Below are 25,533 nucleotides of genomic sequence, written 5' to 3' on the forward strand. Positions count from 1 at the left end.
ACCTGCAGCTCACTGGTCTCTTTTACTTGAGATGCACTCCTTGAATTCCTTTTTACCCAAGCTGATCGCTTTTCTTCACATCATGCTGTTCCCTGTTCAGTGGCTCGCATCAATCTGCGGTTACACTACCCTGTACCTCGCTGGTATGCCTCCAGTGGCTTGCTTCACAAGCATCTATCCTCACCTGGATGGTGTCATACTGATCCATGTCCTCTACAGCACTTGGGGTCACATGTATGAAACAATTTTGCATTCGCAAACGGTGTGAATCGCAATATTCGGACCATTATGAATGCAAAATAGCCTTTCATGATGTATGAAAGGCTTTGCAGTTGCAAATTTGGGTCATCACAATTTTTTACCTTTACCCAAAATTACAAATGCAAATAGCAAATTGCAATTTGCGATTCTTTAAGCACATGTATGAAGCATTTTCCAAATGCAAACTGCAGTTAGGAAAATGCATTTACCATCGACTTCAAGTTGATGAACCACGTGCAAACTTTGAAAAATGTAGAAAACTGCATTTTTCAAAGTGCCACACAGCGCACACGTGCCCCTAGGACATGTGTGCTCTTTACGTGTGCACATACATTTTTTGGGGGTACTTCAGGGGGGCTTTAGGCTCCCGGGCACCCTTGGCTTTGCATTCGCTAATTTGCAATTACCAATTAGAAAATCACAAATTAGCGAATGCAAAACTTTTCACACCTATGGGCCTTTGGTCCTATAGGAACGAATGGAATAATATTACCTAATAGCAATTGCGCTATTTGCCCAATCGCTATTAGGAATAATTAAGGTATCGCACACTCTTTGGCGACTTCTTACATACATAATATTTTGTGATTACCAAATAGCGATTCTGTAAAAATCGCTATTTCGTAAGCGCAGAATGCTATTTTGGTTACATGTGGCTCCTTTGGCGTACATCATTGCAATCCCTCTCCGAGGCCAGCATTGACCCGCCCTCTCACCCAGGCGTGCCATGTGATGAGTTTCTGAAGAGCTCTGATGCCACATCCGGTTTTAACTTTCCCTCTTCCTGCTGTTCTTTCTTACAGCTGATCTTCCCAGACCTGGTGGAGGGACTCGTCCTGATCAACATTGATCCTAATGGCAAGGGCTGGATTGACTGGGCTGCTTCAAAAGTGAGTGACCTTTGCCCTGAACTGTAAGAGCCGTGTAACCTATGCACTATGTCTACTCTCCAGGGGTTGAGCCTTTGCCATCTGTGTAGCTCAAATGAAGTCTCTGCTTCCTAAGACTGTACTATCTGTGTTACCTGAGGAATTTATTTGCTGTTTAAGATTTCTGCGCCTCATCCAAATAAGAAAGGATTCCAGCACCCTGTAATACCAACTATTCAGCTGTTTCATCTAAGGCCTGTGCTTTGTAATCTGTGTGTACATGGCTGAAAGATCTGTTATATTTCACATACGTTTATAAAGTGTCTACACAATTGTTTGCCCTGCTGTCTAATACCTGTACTCCAAAAAGCAGTAGGATTCTGAGTAAAAGGCTTATTAAATGATGTGTGTTTTCTGTCTGTTGGTGGTTAGTCTGACATGTATATTTTATTTAGAGTGTTTTATAAAGCGCGCACATGACCCAAGAGTCTCAGAGCGATGTACATAGGGTTGAATGAACAAAATGATAGGTATACAAAGGTACATCAAAGTAAACAGCCACAATAGAAAGTTGCAACAGATATCACATTAAACGACTGTCATGCCATTAATATTCTATTAGTCCACATTGATCTTGCATCTTCATGGTGGGTATTTGCTGCTGCTCTGAACTATTCAGATCCAGGTACCCAGGATATCAATGTTTCCGCTGGTTCTTCTGTAAACGACGATCTTCTGACCAAACTCGAGATTGCTGCCATTGTGACGTCCTTTTCGCCCTGGGTGGTGCTCTCCGAGAGTCAATGCAAGTAATCTATTCCTTAGAATCTTTTTCACCTCTTTTTTGAAAAAGTGGGTCAATGGGTTTGAACGCATCATGGGTGGTAAGGAGTTCCAGATCCTTGGCGCAGCCCCAGAGAGGGAGCGTGTGTATGTTTTTTGTTTTCCGAATCTAAGAGGTTCCAGCTTGAGAGAGTTAGCACTTCTTAGGTAGAGGCTGCCACCGGACATTAAACATTTTTCTGCCAGGTAACTTGGTTCGTTAAAATGTAGTGCTTTGTGTGAGGCAGGCAATTTTCAATTGCGTTCTTGCCTCGAAGGGAAGCCAGTCTAGATACATAAGCAATGGGGTGATGTAGTCAAAGCGTCTAGTTCCTGGTACCAGTCTTGCTGCAGCATTAAGAGTAGTTTTGAGTGGACCTGTACTCGCTTTGGGTATATGTCTGTAATTTACTTTGACCGAGTTACTGATTCATGTTCCTCATACCCAAGCTCTGATGTACTTGCACTTCACTTTTAAGCAAGAATACTTTTCGGGGTGTTCTGTGATGTGACAGATTGTCAGGCAGAAGCAGCTGTTCCTGGCCAGGCAGATCACATATGCATATGGATCTTCTCATCATTTTTTTTTAACATACGTAAGCCTGTTTATTTTACATTATTTTATTTATTTTAACTTTATATATAACTTTCTTGATCGCTAGAGATGAAAGTAAATTAATGCGTGGCTCAATTGACTTTAAAATCAATTAAGGTACTCTGTCACTTAGGAATTCTGTTGTATGACATACCTCCTCACAGGTATACCTTTTTTCTGATAAAATACATAATGATGAACAATGACATTCAAATAAACTTTCCGGGCTTTCAGTACCTATGTACATCGCAGAGTTACACCTTGTTTTGTACCTGCAACAAATCTAAAAATAATCTCTTCTTCAGTGTTGGGAATATCACATGCTCACTAGGACATTCTTCTGTGTGCCTGCTCCAAACTGAGGTGTCAGTGGCTAACGGACCATTGTATTATATGAGGGGCATGTATTTATGTAGGAGGGTCAGATCTCGTCTACAGAACTAGGGGCCAGATGCACAAAAAATAGGAATAGCGATTACCCAGCCACGACTAATGTATGAAATTCCTTTGAGTTTCATTAGCAATTCGTAGTAGTAGTGGGTTGCAATTAGAATGAATGTAAACTGGATCCGCCCGCCGTTCCGGCTTTTACCTCATGAAGGTTACTGCAGTGTATGTGAGAGTGTGCATCTCCAACAGGTGGGAACCTTGGAGCGTTGAATTTATACGCGGCCTCCAAGCCACGGGAGACGCACCACCCGGAAATTTGGGGCTACGGAGCTCAGAATCACGGAGTCTCAATGTGGAGGCATCCATGGAGGGTTGAAAAGCTGGATGTGCGAGTGGAGGCCGATTGGTGGGCCTGTAACGTCTCGGACAGCGGCACATAAATGAGGCATACACTACAAGACCCACAAACCAACGCGGACTCATTCGAGTCACCCATTGGAGGGCTCATATTTTTAAGTGGGAGGTGTGGCCACTATGCCAGAATGACTGTCGCGCATCTGAAGAGTGCAATGAGCATGAAACGTGTCAGGCGTGAAGCAACAGGCATGCTGTAAACTGGATCCGCCCGCCGTTCCGGCTTTTACCTCATGAAGGTTACTGCAGTGGATAGAGAAAAACAACCACAAAGGTGCACCACAAAGTTCTTCAAATAACAATATTGTTAATAAGTCACGGAAAGGTGATGTTTTTCTTATTTTTCAAAATTCTTTATTTTCCAACGTTAGCACCAAACAGCCGCCGCGTTTCGTCCCAATGGGACTTCTTCAGGGCTTATAAAAAATGGAAAACAGTGCTTCCAAATGGAAACTTCAAAGTCGAAATTCTGCCTTTCCCAATGTCAGTGTCTTTGTAAAAATTAGAGTACGGCCAGGACTGAGTTTCTTTTTATATCAGGAAATGAAATCAAATGATGTGGATAAAACGGACTTCACATGATTGTATATCAGCTCTGCCACATGATGAGGAAGAGTTTTTCAATAGTCAAAAAAATCTGTGTTGGTTTCTGATGTTCTCTGGCTGTACATATATGTCAACCACTAGGACTTATATGTGGGCACTGGTTAACAGTAGGCCGATCGTAATAAATTGTCCTGCAGTCATCCACACAGCCTTACGCCTTCTCCGAAATCCGAACAGTCCCGTCTCGGACAGCGGCACATAAATGAGGCATACACTACAAGACCCACAAACCAACGCAGACTCATTCGAGTCACCCATTGGAGGGCTCATATTTTTAAGTGGGAGGTGTGGCCACTATTCCAGAATGACTGTCGCGCATCTGAAGAGTGCAATGAGCATGAAACGTGTCAGGCGTGAAGCAACAGGCATGCTGTAAACTGGATCCGCCCGCCGTTCCGGCTTTTACCTCATGAAGGTTACTGCAGTGGATGTCTGAGTGTGTCTCCAACAGGTGGGAACCTTGGAGCTTTGATTTGTACGCGGCCTCCCAGCCGTGGGAGATGCACCACCCGGAAATTTTGGGCCACGGAGCTCGGAATCACAGAGTCTCAATGTGGAGTCATCCATGGATGATTGACAAGCCGGATGTGCGAGTGGAGGCCCATTGGTGGGCTTGTAACGTCTCAGACAGCGGCACATAACTGAGGCACACACTACAAGACCCTCAAACCAACGCAGACTCATTCGAGTCGCCCATTGGAGGACTCATATTTTTTTTAGTGGGAGGTGTGGCCACTATGCCAGAATGACTGTCGCACCTCTGAAGATTGCAATGAGCACGAAACTCGTCAGGCGTGACTCGACAGGCATGCTGTAAACTGGATCCGCCTGCCGTTCCGGCTTTAACCTCATGAAGGTTACTGCAGTGGATGTCAGAGTGCGTCTCCAACAGGTGGGAACCTTGGAGCATTGACTTTATACGCGGCCTCCCAGCCGCGGGAGATGCACCACCCGAAAATGTGGGGCCACGGAGCTCCGAATCACAGAGTCTCAATGTGGAGGTATCCATGGGGGGTTGACAAGCCGGATGTGCGAGTGGAGGCCCATTGGTGGGCTTGTAACGTCTCAGACAGCAGCACATTACTGAGGCACACACTACAAGACCCACAACCCAACGCAGACTCATGCGAGTCGCCCATTGGAGGGCTCATATTTTTAAGTGGGAGGTGTGGCCACTATGCCAGAATGACTGTCGTGCCTCTGAAGAGGGCAATGAACACGAAACGCGTCAGACGTGAATCGAAACGCATGCTGTAAACAGGATCCGCCCGCCGTTCCGGCTTTTACCTCATGAAGGTTACTGCAGTGGATGTGAGAGTGCGTCTCCAACAGATGGGAACCTTGGAGCTTTGATATATATATATATATATATATATACATATATATATATATATATATATATATATATATATATATATATATATATATGTCGGATGGACATTTGTCCTTTAATTTAAATAAAAACGTTACTCTGCCACCTATTTGAGGACTTGCATCTTCTTTTGGAAAACTTTTCGCTGCAGTGACGAGGTTGGTTTGGAGGTCCGCACTTGGTGTGCTTCCGTCATTCATGGACGGAACAGGAACATTTCTTTCATACATATATATATATACATATATATATATATATATATAGCGCAATCTTCAGACCTCCACACACAAGCGGCGAAAGAAGAGGCAGACCCCACGATATCCAGGCAAGTTGTATTTATTCACGAGCCTTTCAAAAATGTAACGTTTCGAGTACTGGCGTACTCTTGTTCACACAACAATATATATATATGAATTTCAAATGTTCCCCAACTGTATTTGATTGAGGAGCCAGACTGGAGGATGTCACCAGTGATGTCATTTGAGATGTCATCAGTGATGTCACTGACCATGTCATGAATGATGTAATATGTGACATCATCAGCAGTGGATTGCGGGCGCGTGAGTTATACTTAGTACAACTAACTATAACGGAGGAATTTCAATGGTTTTGTACGAGTGAAATGTCCAGCTAACTATAACACCCCTAAAACATATGTTTTTTCAGTGAATTTCAAAGGTTTTTTAAATGCTAATTCCTTACTATAACATGTCTGAAACCTATGTTTTTTTCGGTGAATTTCGAAGGTTTTTTAAAAGCTAATTCCTAACTATAACATGTCTGAAACATATGGTTTTTTCAGTGAATTTCAAAGGTTTTTTAAATGACAATTTTTAAATGTATTAATTGTTATATTTATTTTTTTGATACTGATTTACTAAATTTTTTTACACTATTTTTAGATATTTTATTTTTTTAATTACATTATAATTACATTATACATTATATTACAAAATATACTTTCCCAGAATGAATTACTTTAGTTTAAATTCTTTGTAAATAGAAAATAGACTTTCAAGTACAGTAGTTACAGTTGTTGCAATGGGCAACACAATTTCAAACACAATGCAACATTGAGCTCAATAGGAATTTCTAGTTAAATGCAATTAGTTATATTATGGATTACTTTTCTAACCACAGTACTGGATCCTAGATTCAGTCCTGGGACATCTCCTGGAAACAGTTGAGTAAAAGCGTTTTGGTTACAGTAGTGATTTTTAAGGAATATTATTGTATTTTAAAAGTTGACACTTCAAAACTTTTTCACATAGAATCCCCAATGTTATCCTATGGGAGGAAATTCACTTAGCAGGTAAGTAGTGTTAGTGTTACTTTTTCTTACTCAGCGGTGGATCCTGGATACACCCAGCTCATCCTCTCCCTCACCAAGGACCTGCACACTGCCAAAATCAACCTCCACGAGGGAGTGAAGGCCGTCGCCGATTGGATGAGGAGCATCCGTCTGAAGATGAACTCGGACAAGACGGAGGTCCTCATCCTCGGACCCACCCCCTCAGTCTGGGACGACGCCTGGTGGCCGACCACTCAGGAAACAGCACGTACACCATGCACGCATTCTACGATTCATCCTCAACTCCACCCTCTCCATGTCTAAGCAGGTCAACGCCGTCTCCTGCTCTTGCTACAACACCCTCCGCATGCTCCGCAGGATCTACAAGTGAATACCGACCGAAACAAGAAGAACGGTGACACAGGCCCTCGTCAGCAGCAGACTGGACTACGGCAATGCACTCTACGCAGGAGTCCCAGCCAAACACCTACGACGACTACAACGCATCCAAAACGCCTCCGCCCGACTGATCTTCAACGTCCCCCGCTGCCGCCACATCACCCCCCACCTGAGAGACCCACACTGGCTTCCCGTTGACAAGAGGATCACCTTCAAGCTCCTCACCCATGCACACAAAGCACTCCACAAAATCAGACCAGCCTACCTGAACAGCAGACTCAGCTTCCACACCCCCACCCGCCAGCTCCGATCGCCTCGCCAATGTCCCCCGCATCCAACGAATGACCTCCGGCGGCAGATCCTTCTCCTACCTCACCACCAAGACCTGGAACACCCTCCCTACCCACATACGGCAGACCCAAGACCTACTCGCCTTCAGAAGACTCCTCAAGACCTGGCTCTTCGAGCTGTAGCAGCACCCCCCCTCCCCTCAGCGCCTTGGGACCCTCACGGGTAATTAGCGCGCTTTACAAGTACTCTGATTGATTGATTGATTGGTGCATCTCCTGTAAACAGTTTAAAGAATGCGTTTAAATCACACAGACGATTTTTAAGGAATATTTGTAGTCTGTGAAAATCGACACTAAGAAACTTTTCTGGTAAAAACCAGACAATGGATTCCTATGGGAGGAAATACAAGTTACTGGTAAGTATGGTTAGAATTACTTTTCAGGGTCAGTACTGGGCTCAAAGATACAGCACTAAGGTCTCTCCTGATAACAGGTGAGTAAATCGGAATTTGTTGTTCGGATGATTTTGGGTGAATATTTTAAAGTTCCAACACTCCACACTTAGAAACTTTTTCAGCAAAAAGCAGGCAATGATATCCTATAAAAGGAAATTCAAGTTACTGGTAAGTACGGTTAGGATTACTTTTCAGGATCAGTACTGGGCTCAAAGATACAGCACTAAGGTCTCTCCTCATAACAGGTGAGTAAATCGGAATTCGTAGTACGGCTGATTTTAGAGGAATATTTTAAAGTTCCAAAACTCCACACTTAAAAGAATTTCCAAGTGAAACCCGTTAATGTTAGCCCATGAAAGGAAATTCAAGCTACTGGTAAGTATGGTTAGAATTACTTTTCAGGATCAGCACTGGGCTAAAAAATGCAGCACTGACGTCTCTCCTGATAACAGGTGAGTAAATTGGAATTCGTAGTTCGGCTGATTTTAGAGGAATATTTTAAAGTTCCAAAACTCCACACTTAGAAGAATTTCCAAGTGAAACCAGTCAATGTTAGCCTATGAAAGGAAATTCCAGTTACTGGTAAGTACGGTTAAAATTACTTTTCAGGATCAATACTGCTTTCAAAGATGCAGCACTTAGGTCTCTCCTGTTAACAGGTGAGTAAATCAGAATTCGTAGTTCGGCTGATTTTATTTCGGTCCAGTATATATAGACCCACTTTCTTACACCATCCCCTCCCTTCACCACTGTGCAAACACGCCCTGTGGCAAGTTTTAAGTTAGGGAAATAATTCCCCGTCAATCCTGAGGGTCCCTAGGGTCCCTAGGGTCCAACTAGCCCACTAGGTACATCCAGTAAGCGCCACAGAGCTGCGTACCAGAGAGATATAAAAAGGGGCACGGCCTAGACCACCTCTCTGCAACGCTGCGCAGTGGCGCTTACTGGAAGCACCTGGTGGGCTAGTTGGCCCCCAGGGTCCCTCAGGATTGAAGGGAAATTTTTTCCCCAACTTACAATGAGCCACAGGGCGTGTTTGCACACGTCACCTCAGGCCCCGTCCCCTCCCTTCACCACTGTATAAACGCGCCCTGCGGCGGTTCTAAGTTGAGAGATTGTCCCCTTGAATTCTGAGGGTCCCTAGGGTCCAACTAGCCCACTAGGTACCTCCAGTAAGCGCCACAGAGCTGCATTGCAGAGAGGTGTAAAAAGGGGCACGGCCTCTGAACACCTCTCTGCAAAGCAGCTCCCTGGCGCATCCTGGAGGTACCTGTTGGGCTAGTTGGGCCCCAGGGACCCTCAAGATTGAAGAGGAATTAATTCCTCAACTTAAAACGCACCACAAGGCACGTTTGCACAATGGTGAAGGAAGGGGGCGGGGCCTGATGTGACATGTCTGCGCACCCCCAATTTACATATTTAGAGCCCCGGGGATGTGGCGGTCCCTGGGGCGTGTGGGGGAGGGGCTTGAGCCCCCCCACACAGGGTATTATATTACCCCCCACAACAAATCTAAAGAACCCACCCAGTGGCGGTCCTCGGGGCTGGGGTGGCCGGAGAGCCCCCCCACCTAATTTCAATTAGCCCCACGGGAGTGTCGGTCCCCGGGTCTGGGGGGGGCCTGAGAGCCCCCCTGCACATAATTAAAAAAAGCCCCAGAGTGTGGCGGTCCCCGGTGCTGGGGGGCCCCTCTGGGCCCCACTTTACATAACTATTGCCCCCGGGATTCCCCCCCCCCCCCAGGGGCCAATTACCAAAGAAGCACGGGATCCCGCGCTTCAGTTTTGTTTTGTATCGGCAACATCCGCACATCCAGATTTGGGGGGCCTTGGGGGTCCTGGGGGGACCCCCTAAACAGGCCTAGGGGATCAGGGTGTTTCTACCCTGCCCCCTTTTTGCGTTTTGCACGTTTTTTATTTATGTTTCTTGCGCCTCTGTTCTATCGAGGCACAAGATGGCTGTCAACACTCCAAATCAGGAAGTGTTGGCAGCCATCTTGTGCCTCGGTAGAACAGAGGCGCAAGAAACATAAATAAAAAACGCGTGCAGCTCGTGCACGGCAGGGTGCGCTTAGGATGCGCTTAGGATGCGCGGATCCAGCGCGGCCATAGATATATGTACTTTTGAATGTGATTTTCTCCGGAACTACTGAACGGATTTACACCATTTAAGCAAAAGGCACGAGTCTGAACTAAGGACTACCTCGTTGCCAAATTTGGTGCAATTCCGTTCAGCAGTTAGGGCTGTAGCCGCGACTAACGGTTCCTATGGAAAATTGCATGGGGAAAACACGTTTTGGGACCCCCTTTTTTCTCTGCCCCGTTACACGAATCATCCCGAGACTTTGAGGATAGGAGCGGAATGGAGCGCCCCATCAGTTTTGACAATTTTGCGAAGATTCATCGACAGGTGCCAAAGTTATTCCAAATAGAATGCTGCTGATTATGACCTATGGAAAATAGGTCCTAACCAGTAGGTAATATATATATATATATATATATATATATATATGTTTTTGTTTTTTTACTTTATAATTTTTTTTTAAATAAGCACATGGAACATCAAGTCCATAAACAATGAGGCAGTGCGGTAATGATAGCACTAGTGCGCTCAGGGCATTATCAGACATATTACAAGTATTGCTGAAGGCAAATCACAGTAACCGGGAACATCATTGGATGTATTCTCCTTGTAGAGGATGCAGGTCTCAGCCCCACCTCCTCGCGGGTGGCGTGATGCACAGGGCCTTCCCTCATAGTACCACTGTTTTTTTTATTTTCAGCATGTGGACCCAACTGTGTGGCTCCCCATCGTCACTCCTCCCACAACACACTCTACTGTTCTCGGACTCCCAGTCCTCCCTGCTTCCTCTCACATATGCCAACCCCCGCCTTCATCTCATATGCAGCCCAGTCACCTGGCCCTGATTGTTGAACCTCCTCCTCTGACGAGGTGATGGCATCGTGCCCAGGAGTGGTCAATTGTTTCACCATCTCCACCCACCTTCCAAGGTCCCGCGCAGCGTGTTCATCTGTTCTAACCACATGCAATCGTCTCTCCAAAGATCCTTCCTTTACAAGGTTGTGTGCGGTGACGCAGGCACAATCCAGTGGTTCGCGATACGCTGCCTACCCAGTAGAATACCCAGAGAGGCAAAGCGTGTATATTATCTCCCGCCCATTGAGGTAGGCAGCAACCCAAGCAGGCAGTGTCGGGGGGTAACCTCCAATTTGGCAGCCGTAATTCCTCTCCGCTCCTTCATCACTGCGCTCTATAAACTTCCAAGCCCCGGGCATGCACAGGTCATGTGTAGGAAAGTCCCTAAGTCAGCCCCACATCTAGGGCAGCCCCCAGTGCGCTCACGGAACAACCTCTGGAGCTTTTTTGGTGTGAAATAGGTGTGGTGCATGTAATAAAATGGCGTCAGTTTAAATCTGGCGTTACTCGCCACCTCTTTCCGCTGTGCACATACTCAGTCTCGGTCTGCCAGGGGGTCAGCCAAGTCTTCCTCCCACATCAGTCACATCCTCAGTGTGTCCTTATGGCGGTCCAGTTTGAGTGACGCATGGAGGCGCGATACCTTGCTCCGACTGGAGCCGATGTCCAGGACAGCCCCCAGCAGCTGGGACTCCGGTGGCTCTGCCCGAAAGTCCGGACACATCCCTAGTATCGTTCGGAAGATTTTTGCATATTTCAAAAGTTGCTCCATCCCAAGGGAATATACAGCTTTTTTCTGCATCCTTTTCCCCTGCAGGGAATTACAACGCAGTTGTTACAACCACCGCGTTGTAACCACGCATACCATTACCCAGCAAGTTGTAACAACGACTTGTGGAGGGGGGGCGGATGTTGGAATATAATTTACTATTCCAACTCCAGTCTGTGCGGACAGTAAAGAAGGTGTTGGATTTCAAATCCAACACCTTCTGCCCCCTCCGCAAGTCGGTGTTCCGACTTGCGGAGTAATGGTATGCACTGTTATAACAGGGTCGTTGTAACGACCGCGTTGGAATTCCCTGCGGGGAAAAGTTTTCGTGTTAAACGATGTTTACCTCCCAAGGTTAAACAGCTCACGCGCTTTTACAAAGGAGACAAACACGCCTCCCTGATCGAGATCTCCCAGTGCCTGACATACCCATCACCGTGTGCATTCACTGGAGCGGACCGACCCACCCTACGGTAGCGACGCGGCATAGGGGTTGCGACAGGATCTTCTCATCAATGAATTTATGTATGGAAATAACTCAGATTGTGTATGGATGATGGCTTTGTGAGTTTATAGAGTATCAGTGTGACATTAAGAGTTTGTATTGTAGGAGAGCCAGCAGAGTATGTTAGAACCTGTTGGTTCTTGGGCATTAAGTTTTGCAGCTTAAGATAAAGAACTCCAGTTGGAAAGCAATTTTCACTTCTGGATTTGGTGTATTAGTTGAGAACAGTCTCAAAAACCTTCTTTTTGCTAATATTATTAGTAGTATACATGTTGACCTAACTTGGCAAATAGCCCATGGAGAGGGATTTGACACGAGTCCTGTCATCATCTGGGCGCCACATTACCTTTCCTTTCTTTTCAGTAGAGTCACTCCTCCTAAGTACCATTTATCTGTTTGCTGCGTCCCGTCTGTATAGAGTATACAGGACAGTGCAGAATGAAGGAGATTAATTGTGCGCGGACTCTGGAGCACCAATGGAGGCAGTTACTCGGAGTGTTAGAGAGAACATTAAAGGCAGCAGGGAGTTTCCTCCTATCAGTGACTGTGAATGGAATTTGAAGATGCTGCCTATGTGCCTGCTCCCCACCTGTGGAAGCAATGCAGGCTTACATGGTTTATCTGCACAACAAACCCCTTTCAAAAAGTTAATGTGGTGCAATTGTCCATCTTCAGCGATTGGCAGAAAAGTGAAAACTTCGTTATGAAGCACGTTGTACAAATAAAGGTGGGGCATACAGTAGGGTAGAGGTGGTGGTAGCAGATGAGCTCACCATCCGGTGCAAAAGTCCTTCTGTTCATCGGTCACTGCCAAGCCGCTTTAGTTTCCCCCCGGCTGGTATATAGGGCTTGTAAGGGACAGCATTCAACATTGGCTCTCCGACTGGCACATGATTAATTCGGACCAGTGGGTCCTTCATATTGTTCAATTTGATTACACCTTCCCTTTCTTGACCTCTCCCTTCCCACATTCCCCAAGTTTTTACTCAAACATTCATGGATCATGCTGATATTCTTTCTTGGATGTTGCCTATCAAGGGCTCAATTGAGATGGTGCCCGAGGCGGAGAGAGACATGGGTTCGATTCCCTTACTTCTGGTCCCCAAAAAGTACCAAGAATTGGGGCTGACCCTAGCCTCTTGAACACCTTATTAAAGAAGATAAGCGTAAAATGATGACACTGGGCAAATTCCTCTTTGCCTCTGACCCCGAAGACTGTATGGTATACTTCGACTTGCAAGATGAATACTTCTATCTTTCTATCAATTCTGCAGTCATAAAGCAGTATCTCTGCTTTGTGATAGATGCGAACCATTTTCACTTAACTTTCCTGCCCTTAGGCTTAACCTCTGCCCTTTGGTGATGGCGACCCATCTTGAGAAGCCTGAGGGTGCACTCACACCTGCACCATGACAACTGGCTACTGAAGGCAAGTTTGCTTCAGGTAGTCTCAGACCACCTGCAGGTGGCGGTTTTGATGATGTTCCCCATCAGTGAGACTAAATCCCACTTTCTGCCTGGACAGAAGATTCCTTTTATAGGGTCCTTCCTAGTCACAGAAGCGCCAAAGTCCTTTTCACCATTTTCTTCCTTTCATCAGGGTCGGTCAGTCGAAGTCCTCATGGATAACATAACCACAGGGTGGTGCTACAGCAGGCAGAGAGGAGTTTGGTCTCAGACACTCTGTCTGGAGGCTCTGAGGCTAAAACCTTGTGGGATCTCCCTGACAGTCGTTCTCCTGTCAGGTTCCCTCAATTTCAGAGCAGACTAGCTCCATATACAACATCTTGCCAGTCATGAGTGATGTCTAAATATGGAGGTATAACAGATTTTCACCTAGTGGGGTGGTACATCTGTGGTAGATCTATCTGCTACCTCTGAGAATATGCAATGCTCACGCTTGCGTCCTTGAGGTTTTCCCTAGGAGATGCATTCTGTTTTTAACAGGGCTTAGGTCTCCTTTATGCGTGTCCTACTCTGGCGCTGACCCCACAAGACATAAACAAGGCCATACTTTACAAAATTCCCGGACTGGGATTGGAGGGTCTGTTACTCAAAGCTCCTAAATCTCAGCATATGCCCTCCCTCTTTGGGCGAACTGGAGCAAGGCAGAGTCCTGTGTACGAATCTCCATTTTCTACACCCCCATGCATGGATATTGAGTGGTTCAACTGAACGGTTGGAAGCGGTGGATGTCAGTTTGGCTTCTCATTGTCTATCCATCAAGTTTATCTATTCTGGCAGTTGGTCTAAATTTGTCAACTGGGGCAAGTAGAGGCAGGTAGACCTTCTACCGGCTAAACGGTCTGATTTCCTTGTGTGTGTTCTGCCTTTGGTCCAGCAATGTTTTACTGTAGGTACTTTTGAAAGCTACTTATTTGCTTTTTCGGCTTACTTAGCCTGATTTGCCTTCTTTGTGTTTTTTGAAAGGGCTTTCCCACATTTACTCCACTTCCTTCATTATGCCTCAGTGGGATCTGAATGTGGATCTTGCTTTTATGATGTGTGCTCCATTTTAAACTCTGTACTGTTGTTCCCTGAGACTCTTAACTTTAAAAAACATGTTTCTGATTGCCGTTAATTCTGTGCATCACATCACTGAGTTACAGGCATTTTCAGTCCAGCCTCTGCATTCCACCTTTTACCTTATAAATTGGTTCTTTGGACAAGTGTATCCTGTCTTCCAAAATGAAGACCTTTTCATTTGAAGCATATCATCAAAATTCCTGAGCTCTTCTCTTCATCACATCCCCCTACCGAGAAGAAGAGGCCTCATCGGTTGGGTCCTAAAAGGGTCCTTAGTTATAACTTTGATCGGACCTTAGTCCTACGAATGTGGGCCTTATGCACTCATGTTCACTCTTCCAGGGCCAAGGCTGCTACCAGGGCCCCATCATCGAGCGTTTGACATCTGCCACAACTTCACCAGGCACTACTGTGTCGAATCATTTTGCCCGCACAGTCCTGTAGGCCTTCCTGGTGCAAAGTCTTCTCCTTAGACCCACCTCCTTGAGGGGGAATTGCATTGGTATTGAGTCACAAGCTGAGGAATCTGCATTTAGAAGTAGCCATTACAATAAACACGTTATTTATGTAACGCTCTTTCTGGTGGATATTTTAACTGTGGATTCCTCATTGCCTGTCCTCCTCCTCCTTCTCCTCCCCAGACTGTGGAGTAAACTTTTCAGAAGTAATAAGGTTCCAAGTCAGGTCAGGCACAGGTCAATATCTTCAGTTTTTCAAGTGTGCTCCATGTCAGATGGTGCAGAAAATGTCATTGAATAAACTGACTTGAGCACACAGTGGTGGCAGTTAAGTGGGGCTCCAGGTTGTGCTGTTCGGTGGTGGACGGAGTCCAATGGCTCCACCTGCTAGTGTTCAGGAATTGTCACAAATAGTTTTCCAGATCCAGTGTGGTGTCTGAGGAGAATCACAAGCTAAAGCGTGTGCGGCTAAGCAGAGTATTCACCAGAAGGAGCGATACCTCATGTAAGTACTTTGTTTTTCTAGTCTTTATCTCGAGCACTCATGCTTTTCTGTAGCAGGAGCAGAGTCTGTGGTCCTGAAAACTGTCTGTAACAATTTTCTAGTTGTGTTCCCTTTGCTAAGTATGTTTTATTCTTCCTTTTTCAGCTCTCCGGCCTCACAAGCTCTTTACCTGAAACAGTGTTATCTCATCTCTTTAGCCAGGTAAGATCTGTCATGTAATCTGCCCTTTGTATAGCCTGAGATAGTTCAGTCTGTCTGTCAGTTTTTGCTTCTATGTTTTGCTGCAGGTCTGGTCGGTGCCCCTAGGTTTCATGCTGAAGCCTGCACCAGTTGTCTTTCTTGAGTATACTCTACCATGTTCTGTCTCACTCCAGTGCAGGCTTCCTGATGCTTGCATTCCATGCCCTGCTTAATGTCTCTCACATGCTTGCTCGTTTTCTCCCACAAACTTTGTTTTTCACACCTGCTTTGTATATCCCAGTGCTCCATGTTTGTCTTTCACATTTTCACATTTTGTTCATCCATCCAAGCTTAAAGTTCCCTATTCTGCCACATTCCCAGAACCAGAGCACATCTTCTTGTACTGCTGCTATACTGGTAATGAATCTCACCAACCTCTGCATGAACCAAAAACCCATTTAGAATGACCTATTTGTATAGTGGTTCATACTGCGCTTCCGACAATCATAAGTACTATAAAGACCTAGTGATAGTATTACTCAATTTAACAATGCTCAGTTTACTAACAAAGCAAAGGTGCAAGGCTGAGCTGGCCTTGTTGGGATTTGAACTCATGATGGGCAGATCACAACATATGTCAGTGATGTATATTGATGCACTGAGCCATCTTGCTGTCTTTTGCCCACACCATTACCATATTCTCTACCAGTGGCAGCCAGCTGAAAAAAATGGTGGGGTACAAAAGTGAACAACTCACCATTCATTTGGGAGCTCCGCCGGTGCAGCACTTCTGCTTGCTGTCCACGAGCTGGAAAAGGAAAGACTTCCTTCCTGCTCGTAGAACGCAACTCTAATTCTGGAGCTGCTCTCATTCTGTGAATTGCAAAAAAGAACAAGTGATGGACTGAATGTGGATCAATGTCACACACTCCCCCAGTCAAAAGATCTGGGCCCAAATCCATCGTTTTTTTGCACTCCACACCACCCTGGGTCAGATAATGGCTTTATGCAAATCAGCTCTGACCCTGTTGCCCCATGGGAACAGTCCAGTCCGAACTACAACAGCCATATCTTTCCCAGACCGGAATCAAGCATCCGAGGACCGGACCGGTTTCGAGGTAACACCTCTCTTCAGCCCGGCTAGCTTGACTCCAAGTGGTGTGGAGTGCCTGGGACCCACGTCTGGGCATCCCCAGCGCACTTAGGGCGGCAATTGCAAAAAAGAACAAGTGATGGACTGAATGTGGATCAATGTCACACACTCCCCCAGTCAAAAGATCTGGGCCCAAATCCATCGTTTTTTGCACTCCACACCACCCTGGGTCAGATAATGGCTTTATGCAAATCAGCTCTGACCCTGTTGCCCCATGGGAACAGTCCAGTCCGAACTACAACAGCCATATCTTTCCCAGACCGGAATCAAGCATCCGAGGACCGGACCGGTTTCGAGGTAACACCTCTCTTCAGCCCGGCTAGCTTGACTCCAAGTGGTGTGGAGTGCCTGGGACCCACGTCTGGGCATCCCCAGCGCACTTAGGGCGGCAATTGCAAAAAAGAACAAGTGATGGACTGAATGTGGATCAATGTCACACACTCCCCCAGTCAAAGGATCTGGGCCCAAATCCATCGTTTTTTTGCACTCCACACCACCCTGGGTCAGATAATGGCTTTATGCAAATCAGCTCTGACCCTGTTGCCCCATGGGAACAGTCCAGTCCGAACTACAACAGCCATATCTTTCCCAGACCGGAATCAAGCATCCGAGGACCGGACCGGTTTCGAGGTAACACCTCTCTTCATTGATCCACATTCAGTCCATCACTTGTTCTTTTTTGCAATTGCCGCCCTAAGTGCGCTGGGGATGCCCAGACGTGGGTCCCAGGCACTCCACACCACTTGGAGTCAAGCTAGCCGGGCTGAAGAGAGGTGTTACCTCGAAACCGGTCCGGTCCTCGGATGCTTGATTCCAGTCTGGGAAAGATATGGCTGTTGTAGTTCGGACTGGACTGTTCCCATGGGGCAACAGGGTCAGAGCTGATTTGCATAAAGCCATTATCTGACCCAGGGTGGTGTGGAGTGCAAAAAAACGATGGATTTGGGCCCAGATCCTTTGACTGGGGGAGTGTGTGACATTGATCCACATTCAGTCCATCACTTGTTCTTTTTTGCAATTGCCGCCCTAAGTGCGCTGGGGATGCCCAGACGTGGGTCCCAGGCACTCCACACCACTTGGAGTCAAGCTAGCCGGGCTGAAGAGAGGTGTTACCTCGAAACCGGTCCGGTCCTCGGATGCTTGATTCCGTTCTGGGAAGGACATGGCGTTTGTAGTTCGGACTGGACTGTTCCCATGGGGCAACAGGGTCAGAGCTGATTTGCATATCGCCATTGTCTAACCCAGGGTGGTGTGGAGTGCAAAAAAAACGATGGATTTGGGCCCAGATCTTTTGACTGGGGGAGTGTGTGACATTGATCCACATTCAGTCCATCACTTGTTGTTTTTGCTCATTCTGTGAAAGCAGCTCCAGGATGGTGGGAGCAGGCTCACCCAGTGCTCATTTTGAGGATAGGGGCCTGTGCCAGCAATCCCCAATCTGTTTCACAGCCATTGGGTTGCTCGGTCTACAGTACTCATGTCGGGCTGGCCGTCGCAAGACGGCCACCCAATTCGCCATGCGCACTGTAGAAAGTGCTGTAATCCTGGATTTGCAGGATTCCGCCCCGCCCCCACCCACCCTGAAAAAATGCTAAATCCTCCTCGTCTCCACTACCCCTCTCTTCCCCTGTAGCTCCCACAATCTGTAAAATTGCCTTCTGAGCTTCCTGCCTTTTTCACTCTGACACTCTCACTCTGACATATCTGAATTCCATCTTTTTACCATATATCCCTTGCAGAACTGAGATCTTCAAATAGCAGCATAATTATAATTGTGACCCCCCAGATTCAAGAAAGATTCAAAAAGTCGTACAGGGAGGCTGTCGTCTGGGTGTCCTGACAGCTAAAACATGGAACACAACTAACACGGCAGCAACCAAACCTGCTGAAATTCAGGAAGCAGATCAACACATATCTATTAAGTCAAAAAGGAGGGGATTAACCTCGGCCGTTTTCCTGGTATGCATCCTCCATCTTATTTGTGAAGCAGCTAAAGCAGCAGGATTATGTGCTCTTTTATAGTGCTGGAACACTTCTTAGGAAGTAGCTCTTTGCTCTATACAAATATCATTCGTCAGTTAATCAAACGAATCAATCAATCACATCATGCAGCTTTAGTCCCCACCTTACTAGCCACCTGTTCCTTCTAACTTACAGTTGAAGTATCATTGAAAAAGTGGTTGTGCCCCTCTTCTCACTTTTGGCCACGCCCCCACCTCCAGGCGCATCCCCGTAACCCCAAGCCCTGGGTTGCTCCACACTTCCTACCCTCTGCTTTTATCCCTACCCCTCTGCATGCCTCTGACAAGAAGAAAGTCAATCCTCGCCCTATCCTGTGTTACTCCATAGCAGGCATGTGTCCCCCAGCACCCCTTATCTGCAGCCTGTTTGCCACTTCCCTTACTAGACTGTCTCTCCTCGTCCCTATTAATCTATGCCCCCAATCCTTAAGGGGCCAGCAATCTCCTGCTACAAATAGCCTCCTGTCTTCCCTATCCTTGTGCAGGAAACACATCCGTAGCCCTCTGATATGACTTCTCTGGCACCATTTCCTGCCTTATTCCCTTGCTGTGCCTCCTTCTGAATACCCACTGGCACTACATGCTCACTAAAACATTGACAATGCACTTTCCTGTTTGCGCCTTTACACTAAGTGGCTTAGGCTGTCTCCCATTAGCTGACCCCCCAGGCCCCAACCCTGCCTCTCCCAGCAGCAGCATGCCTCCCCCACTTCCCTACAGTACCACGTTCCCTTACCTGGCCAGGCGAGCATATCCAAGCCTACGTTGTGTGTCCCATGTCTTCCCCTCCCGAGAGCTAGAAATCAAAGCAGCGTCTCCACTATGTATCTTCTGTCTAAAGTGCCCAGTACCTGGAGAACCGCAACCGGGCACCAGAGGTGGTGACAACACTGTAGCCAGTCCCCAGATAAACTACTGCGCTGTCCTGGAACCCATTCTTTAACTTCCAACCTAACACTCCCAGGGCGCACATATTGCCTTTGCCCAAAGCCATCATTACCAATATTACTGCTGCCAGCAATCGTCATATCAAATTGAAATCCCAGTGGTGGGTACAAATCTACCTGGATTTAACTATGTATTCCCTTCATAACTATGCTGCAAGACTAGCACTGTCTCTTTGCCCCAGGGATCACATCACTTTGAATTCGTTTTCATTACATTGGCTTGCAGTGAGAGTCCAGATTTTTTTAAGGCTATGTGTTTGGTACACCCTGTACCTGAACAATCGGAATTAAACCATCGTTTTTGTTTGTTCTGTTCTGCTCGGGCGTTAAGATCTAAAGACCTAGAGTCCTGATGAAAACCCCACAATAAGGATGAAGTCACCTTTATGACTATAGGGGTCGAAACGTCGACATATTGTAATATATATGGAACATAGGTGACAGAGACATGTTTATCTGTGCCTATCATGTTATGTTTTTGTTTACATTTATTTGCCAAGTAAAAGGCAGGATTGGTTCTACAATGGTTGGATGTATTTGAACCAGATTACCTTTCCGTTCCTTTACACCATCACGCAACCCTCCCTCAACACTCACCCGTTCCCTCTTTTCTGAGCATGACATTTTACCACCGGTGATTTATTCCATGTTTATTTGTTTGATTAATTGAACGTTTTGTGTGATGCAAATTAAATCACAATAACTCAACTATTTCTCGTAGTGACGTTTGAATCATTTCATGTTTGAATTTGGTTCTACATATTTTGTTTGAAATCATTTTTCCACTGTGACTTTTCTTATGTACCATTGTTATACCCGGATCCAGTGGTCTGACGGGTTACCCCATTTATATAACGCTGATTTAATTCTTGGTAGTAAGGATACTCTGTTGCAACAGTGGTGGAGTATCTCAACCACCTACAAATATGCCCCAGCAACCCGATTTATAAGTGTGTGGACCTTTTGGTTTAATCATGGTGGAGACTACTTCGTCTCCGCTGTGAATAAACCCTCCAATGGCCCGCTTAAGGATTTTCTTTTTAAAAATACAACAGAAAACAGTTTGGTGCAGGGTTCAATCATGTTGACAAAGTTTGGATGCACAAAAAGGGCCGTGTTTTTTAATGGAGAGGTCACGTGTCAATTGTACTTTCTAGGATTCCTTTACTCTAGGTCGAGGCATTAGATTGGGCGTCCACGGTCTCTGATACAATTCGTGCTGTCCAGTGCACCCCTATTGCTCTTGATGAAGAATGCTCACACATTCAGGTCGTCAATTTGAGCATTTAGTTTGGATACCAGATATACAAAATGGCAGCCTATGCTGATGGTTTTCTAGTATTGACAGCCAAAGTTGGAACTGCCATTCCTGCTACTTGATATTATCAAAAGGTTTGCAGAATTTACAGGCATTCTGCGAATATAAAGGGGTGTGCATCTGTAACGTCCATGTGTTTCAGATATGATGAATGCCCTAGCAGCCTTTCTGCCTGCAATGTCATGCAGCATGAATAAATAATGAGATTCAGGAATCTGCTTCATGTATCAAAAACTTGGCCATCTCTAACATCAATTCACTTTAAGAACTTCTGGTCAAAATCACATTGTGGTAATGAGGAATGGAAATAAGCAAGAAAAAAGTTATGCATGTAATGAAGTACGTACTAAGGGGCCGATTATGATTGCGGTTTTTCCGCATCCTCCGGGCCGGCGGAAGCCACCGCCGGCCCGGAGGATGCGGAAAAACCGCTGCGGAGCCTCCAAAGACCCACCGCCAAATTAGGATGGCTGGTGGGTCTGGAATTCCATCCGCAGCTTTTCCGCCGCGGTCGCCTTCCGACCGCGGCGGAAAAGCTCTAACATGGCTGGCGGTGTCTATCAGACACCGCCAGCCATATTAGGATGGTGGTGAATACATGCTTTTCCGCGGCGGCTTTTCCGCCGTGGAAAAGCATACGGACTTTCACTTCGGGGGCCCGTTGCGGGACCCCTGGGTTAAAGGGGGGTAGGGGGTGCACATGGGGGGTACCTATGGTACCCCCCTGCATTTGCATGCACAAAGTGGCAGGCACTGCGCAGTGCCTGCTGCTTTGTGCATGCAAATGCGATGCATGCATTTTTAACATTGCGGCGGGTGCAGCTTGAAGCTGCATCCGCCGCAATGTTAAAGATAGAGGATGTGACCGCCACCCTGGCGGCCACATCCTAATCTGCTCGGAGGGAACGCCGCAGCCCATGCGGACGTTCCCTCCTCCTCAGGGGTCGCGGACGGACTCAAGTCCGTCCGCGATCCTAATCGGCCCCTAAGTATGTTTGCGGTCCTCCTTATAAATGATGTTGGGATCAATTTCCAAATTACTTCAGAAAAACAAGAAAACTAGATCCTTGGTGTACAGATTGAGACTCTGGAAGAAACTAGGTGGTTTTAAATGGAGAATTTCTCTGATTATGAAGTAGACGTTATACCAAGGCAAGGAGCGTTATGCTTTAACCCGACTCTAGAAATAAATTGATAGATGTGGACTCAAAACAAATCATATTACCTCCATCCTGACTCATATTATGATTGCGCACTACAAACACATTCTGTATTGATACAGTCCTTACCATACTCAAATTAGACACAACATTAACTAACAAAATAGCAAAGTATTTGGTGATGTCCTCTTTGAATACTAAAAATATAAAAACTAATGGGAGCACTATTTTGGGGACAATTTACAGTATGTTAGAACTTCCCTGATAACAGACATGGATCCAAGGGTTACTCTACGAGGAATTCCTGAAATGATTTCACTTGAATAATATAGACTTCTACAAGTTCTTATAACTGAAAGCCTCATGAACTCAACTGGGCAGGCACCACAGTCTCCACATAACTGGGGTTCAGCATAAGCTCACCGCCCTGGGCCACATGGTTTCCCAACCACATATACTCTGGGCAACCATGAAAATAAAGTAGATCATAAAAACATTACAAATATGAAAACAGTTGAAATTAGACATTAACCTGCACATTGAACTCCGCATCTGTCTCTCAGGTCTCTTCTGGCGTAGTGCGAACTAGACTTCTTGCAATTCACGAGACATTTTAGATTCCCTCAAGGCTTTAAAGGTTGTCTTTTTTCTAGGAAGAGATTTACCGCACCTGACCATCAGTTTTAATCTTATTTGCTCTGTTTGAACTGAGGTGCCTATATAGACATCACACTCAACCTCCACTGTAGTTAGTTTAGGAGCTCAGAGATTCACGATCTACCCATCCTGGACAAAGGAGAGAATCTCCTCCTAGATTTACCCTTGACCATGCGCCTGAAAATAATATTTACATGAAGGGCCTAGGAATGCGACACCACAGTGTAGACTACATAGCCCTAACCCACTTGACATTACGACAGCTAAGCTCCCTTTCGAGGTCACTAGGTGTATAACTACAAAAAAGCAAACCTCCTTGGGCATGACTCTCCCAATGTGCGCTTCAGTTCTCTCCTACTCTTCATGGTGGTGCTGTTATCTTCTATTGTTTAGTACGTACTAGTTAGATGCCATGCCTTGTCTACATGGACATGAACTGATTTTAAAGCCTTGAGGGTCTAACTTCTAAATAATTAATACAGTGGACTGTTTCAAATGTGCTTTGCTAAGTAAAACCCAATAAAATATTCTAAATGAAAAAAGAGAGGACATGGGTGTTGAATTTAGAGTCCACGGAGGGTCTGGCCATGGTGAGAGTTGCAGCTACAGGTGGGAGGCAGGGTGTGGAAATAGAAACTGTTGTTAACTCTTGAGGACTGGTGTGGCAGCCGGGGTCAACTCTGCAAAGAGATGCTTAGGAGCGTGAATCTTTTTTGGATTTAGATGTCGTGCATTATTCCACCATCTAGTGGTTGGGTCCGGAGCTCTCCATTTGTATAGTAGTCCTTCCTTGATTTCTCCTCTGTTTTTGGGGAGGTGTCAATGGTCCCCGCCATTTGGGGCTTGTTCCAGCCTCCTCTGACATCAGATGCTTTCTGTCGAAGTCCCCACTCGTGGTCGCCATCTTCAGACTATTTTTATCCACCTTTGGGAATGGTAGCATCATGAAGTTCTCCAAGCACCAATGGGAAGAAGAGGAGAAATAAAACATGATTTTGTCGAGGAAATCAAGAAGATCGTCACCATAACAAAGTAAGGGAAATTTACCTAGATGTTTCAATGAATTACATGGGAAAAAACATCAAAGTAAGTGGAACTTCCATTGAGAGAAAGACAGAGAATGAGCAGACAGTCGACTCCCTCTTCTGTGTGAAATTGAGAACACAACATTGCATTTCTGTCCAGAGTTCCAGCATACATTCGCTCAGAGGGACAACCACCAGGTGTGCAATCTCTGCCTGCCAATAGACCACAAGTTTGACTGCTGGGAGGTGTGCACAGATTTCAACCCAAAAAATGCTGAAGAAACGAGCGAAACAAAGGCAGGCACCGAAGGAAACAACTTCACTCTGAGATCTCTGACTATGTAGAGAAAAAGAGGATAATGCTGCAGAAGAAGCAAGAGAGGGCACTGATGCCCAAAGAATTATCATCAATGTCACAAAAGCGCACAAGAGACCAAAGGAGAAGCACATGCAAGTAACGCTAAAAAAGTTGGGAGTGGTCGAGCCAAAAGCTTTGAACTCTAAACCACATAAGACTACCTCAGCACTGAAAATACTGTTGACTGAAGACAAATTGGGGGGGAAAGAGCCCATCATGTCCCATACAAACAATACCACAGGTGGAACAGCCTTGTAGAAGACCCCGGTGTTGGAAGACGATCAATGTTGAGAGAAAGACAAGAAGACTGAGCTCAGCCAACAGCAGCTGAAACTTCAAAGCTGAAAAAGATAGCAGTGCCTACCCTCAATGCTGAAGAATGGGCACGCAAAATCCTTAAAAAAAAGAAGGAATTTGATGCCTCATCTGGTGATTTAAAAAAACATCAAAACCTTCAACGGAAAGCACACAAGAGGAGAAAGACTCAGGGAAATTGGAGCCCCCTTTGAAGCCAGAGCCACAAGAGTAGGAAAATAGGAGAGGAGAACCCAGAAGAACAAGTCCTGTACCAGGATGTCGAGAGGTCAGAAGGTGTCATAGAGCAGTGTCAAGACCTAAAGGCAGATTCACTCAAAGAAGCAATAGACACTTATCCGTTGAGGCCATCGCCTCCAGATGATATTACCATGTACAACCATTTGGTTAAGAAGGCAGTGGAGCAGTATGGAGTTCAACTGGACCAGAAGAAGTCACAGACATGTTTCCTACTTGAGACAATACTACCCTAAAAAATACAAATCAGTACCTTCCAATGCTCCCACGCATCTTGGATTATGGGAGACTGGATTTTAAAGAGCCTTCTACCTGCAGGTCAGTGACTTCCTGGGTCGAGAACAAATTAAAGCATTCTTCGAAGGACCCAGCATACATTTGAGGCAGTGTGGTGGCAGACTCCATCATTGTAGCCACATCCAGGCAGAGAGCAAATACACCAACCACCTCTCTCTGGTCCAACTCTGGATAGTGATAGTTTGTGGAAGAAATTTTGAAAGAGGAGCAGCAGCACAATGGTCCATAGCAAACTCCAATACCCGGCTTAACAGGTATGCCCATCAGAACTGGGACGAGATGCCAGAATATGAGACACCTGTCATAACAATGCCAGAAGAGGGCAAGCGCCTCACAGAATAAGGAAAGAACATAGCCAACACATGCTTAAAATCAGCACTGGATCGGTGGGAGGCCTCAAA

General features: G+C 45.9%; 1 protein-coding gene across 6 annotated transcripts in view; it reads left to right on the forward strand.

Annotated features, from left to right (window-relative positions):
- Window positions 1-25,533, forward strand: part of NDRG4 (NDRG family member 4) — an 898,768-nt gene that overhangs the window by 788,943 nt on the left and 84,292 nt on the right. For all 6 annotated transcript variants that reach the window (XM_078670548.1, XM_078670547.1, XM_078670545.1 and 3 more), the window contains 2 exons: window positions 1,065-1,151; window positions 15,609-15,665. In XM_078670548.1, coding sequence (XP_078526674.1) covers window positions 1,065-1,151; window positions 15,609-15,665 — 144 coding nt within the window. The remainder of the gene's footprint in view (window positions 1-1,064; window positions 1,152-15,608; window positions 15,666-25,533) is intronic.

This window comes from Lissotriton helveticus, chromosome 12, assembly GCF_964261635.1.
Source record: "Lissotriton helveticus chromosome 12, aLisHel1.1, whole genome shotgun sequence".
NCBI classification, from domain to species: domain Eukaryota; kingdom Metazoa; phylum Chordata; class Amphibia; order Caudata; family Salamandridae; genus Lissotriton; species Lissotriton helveticus.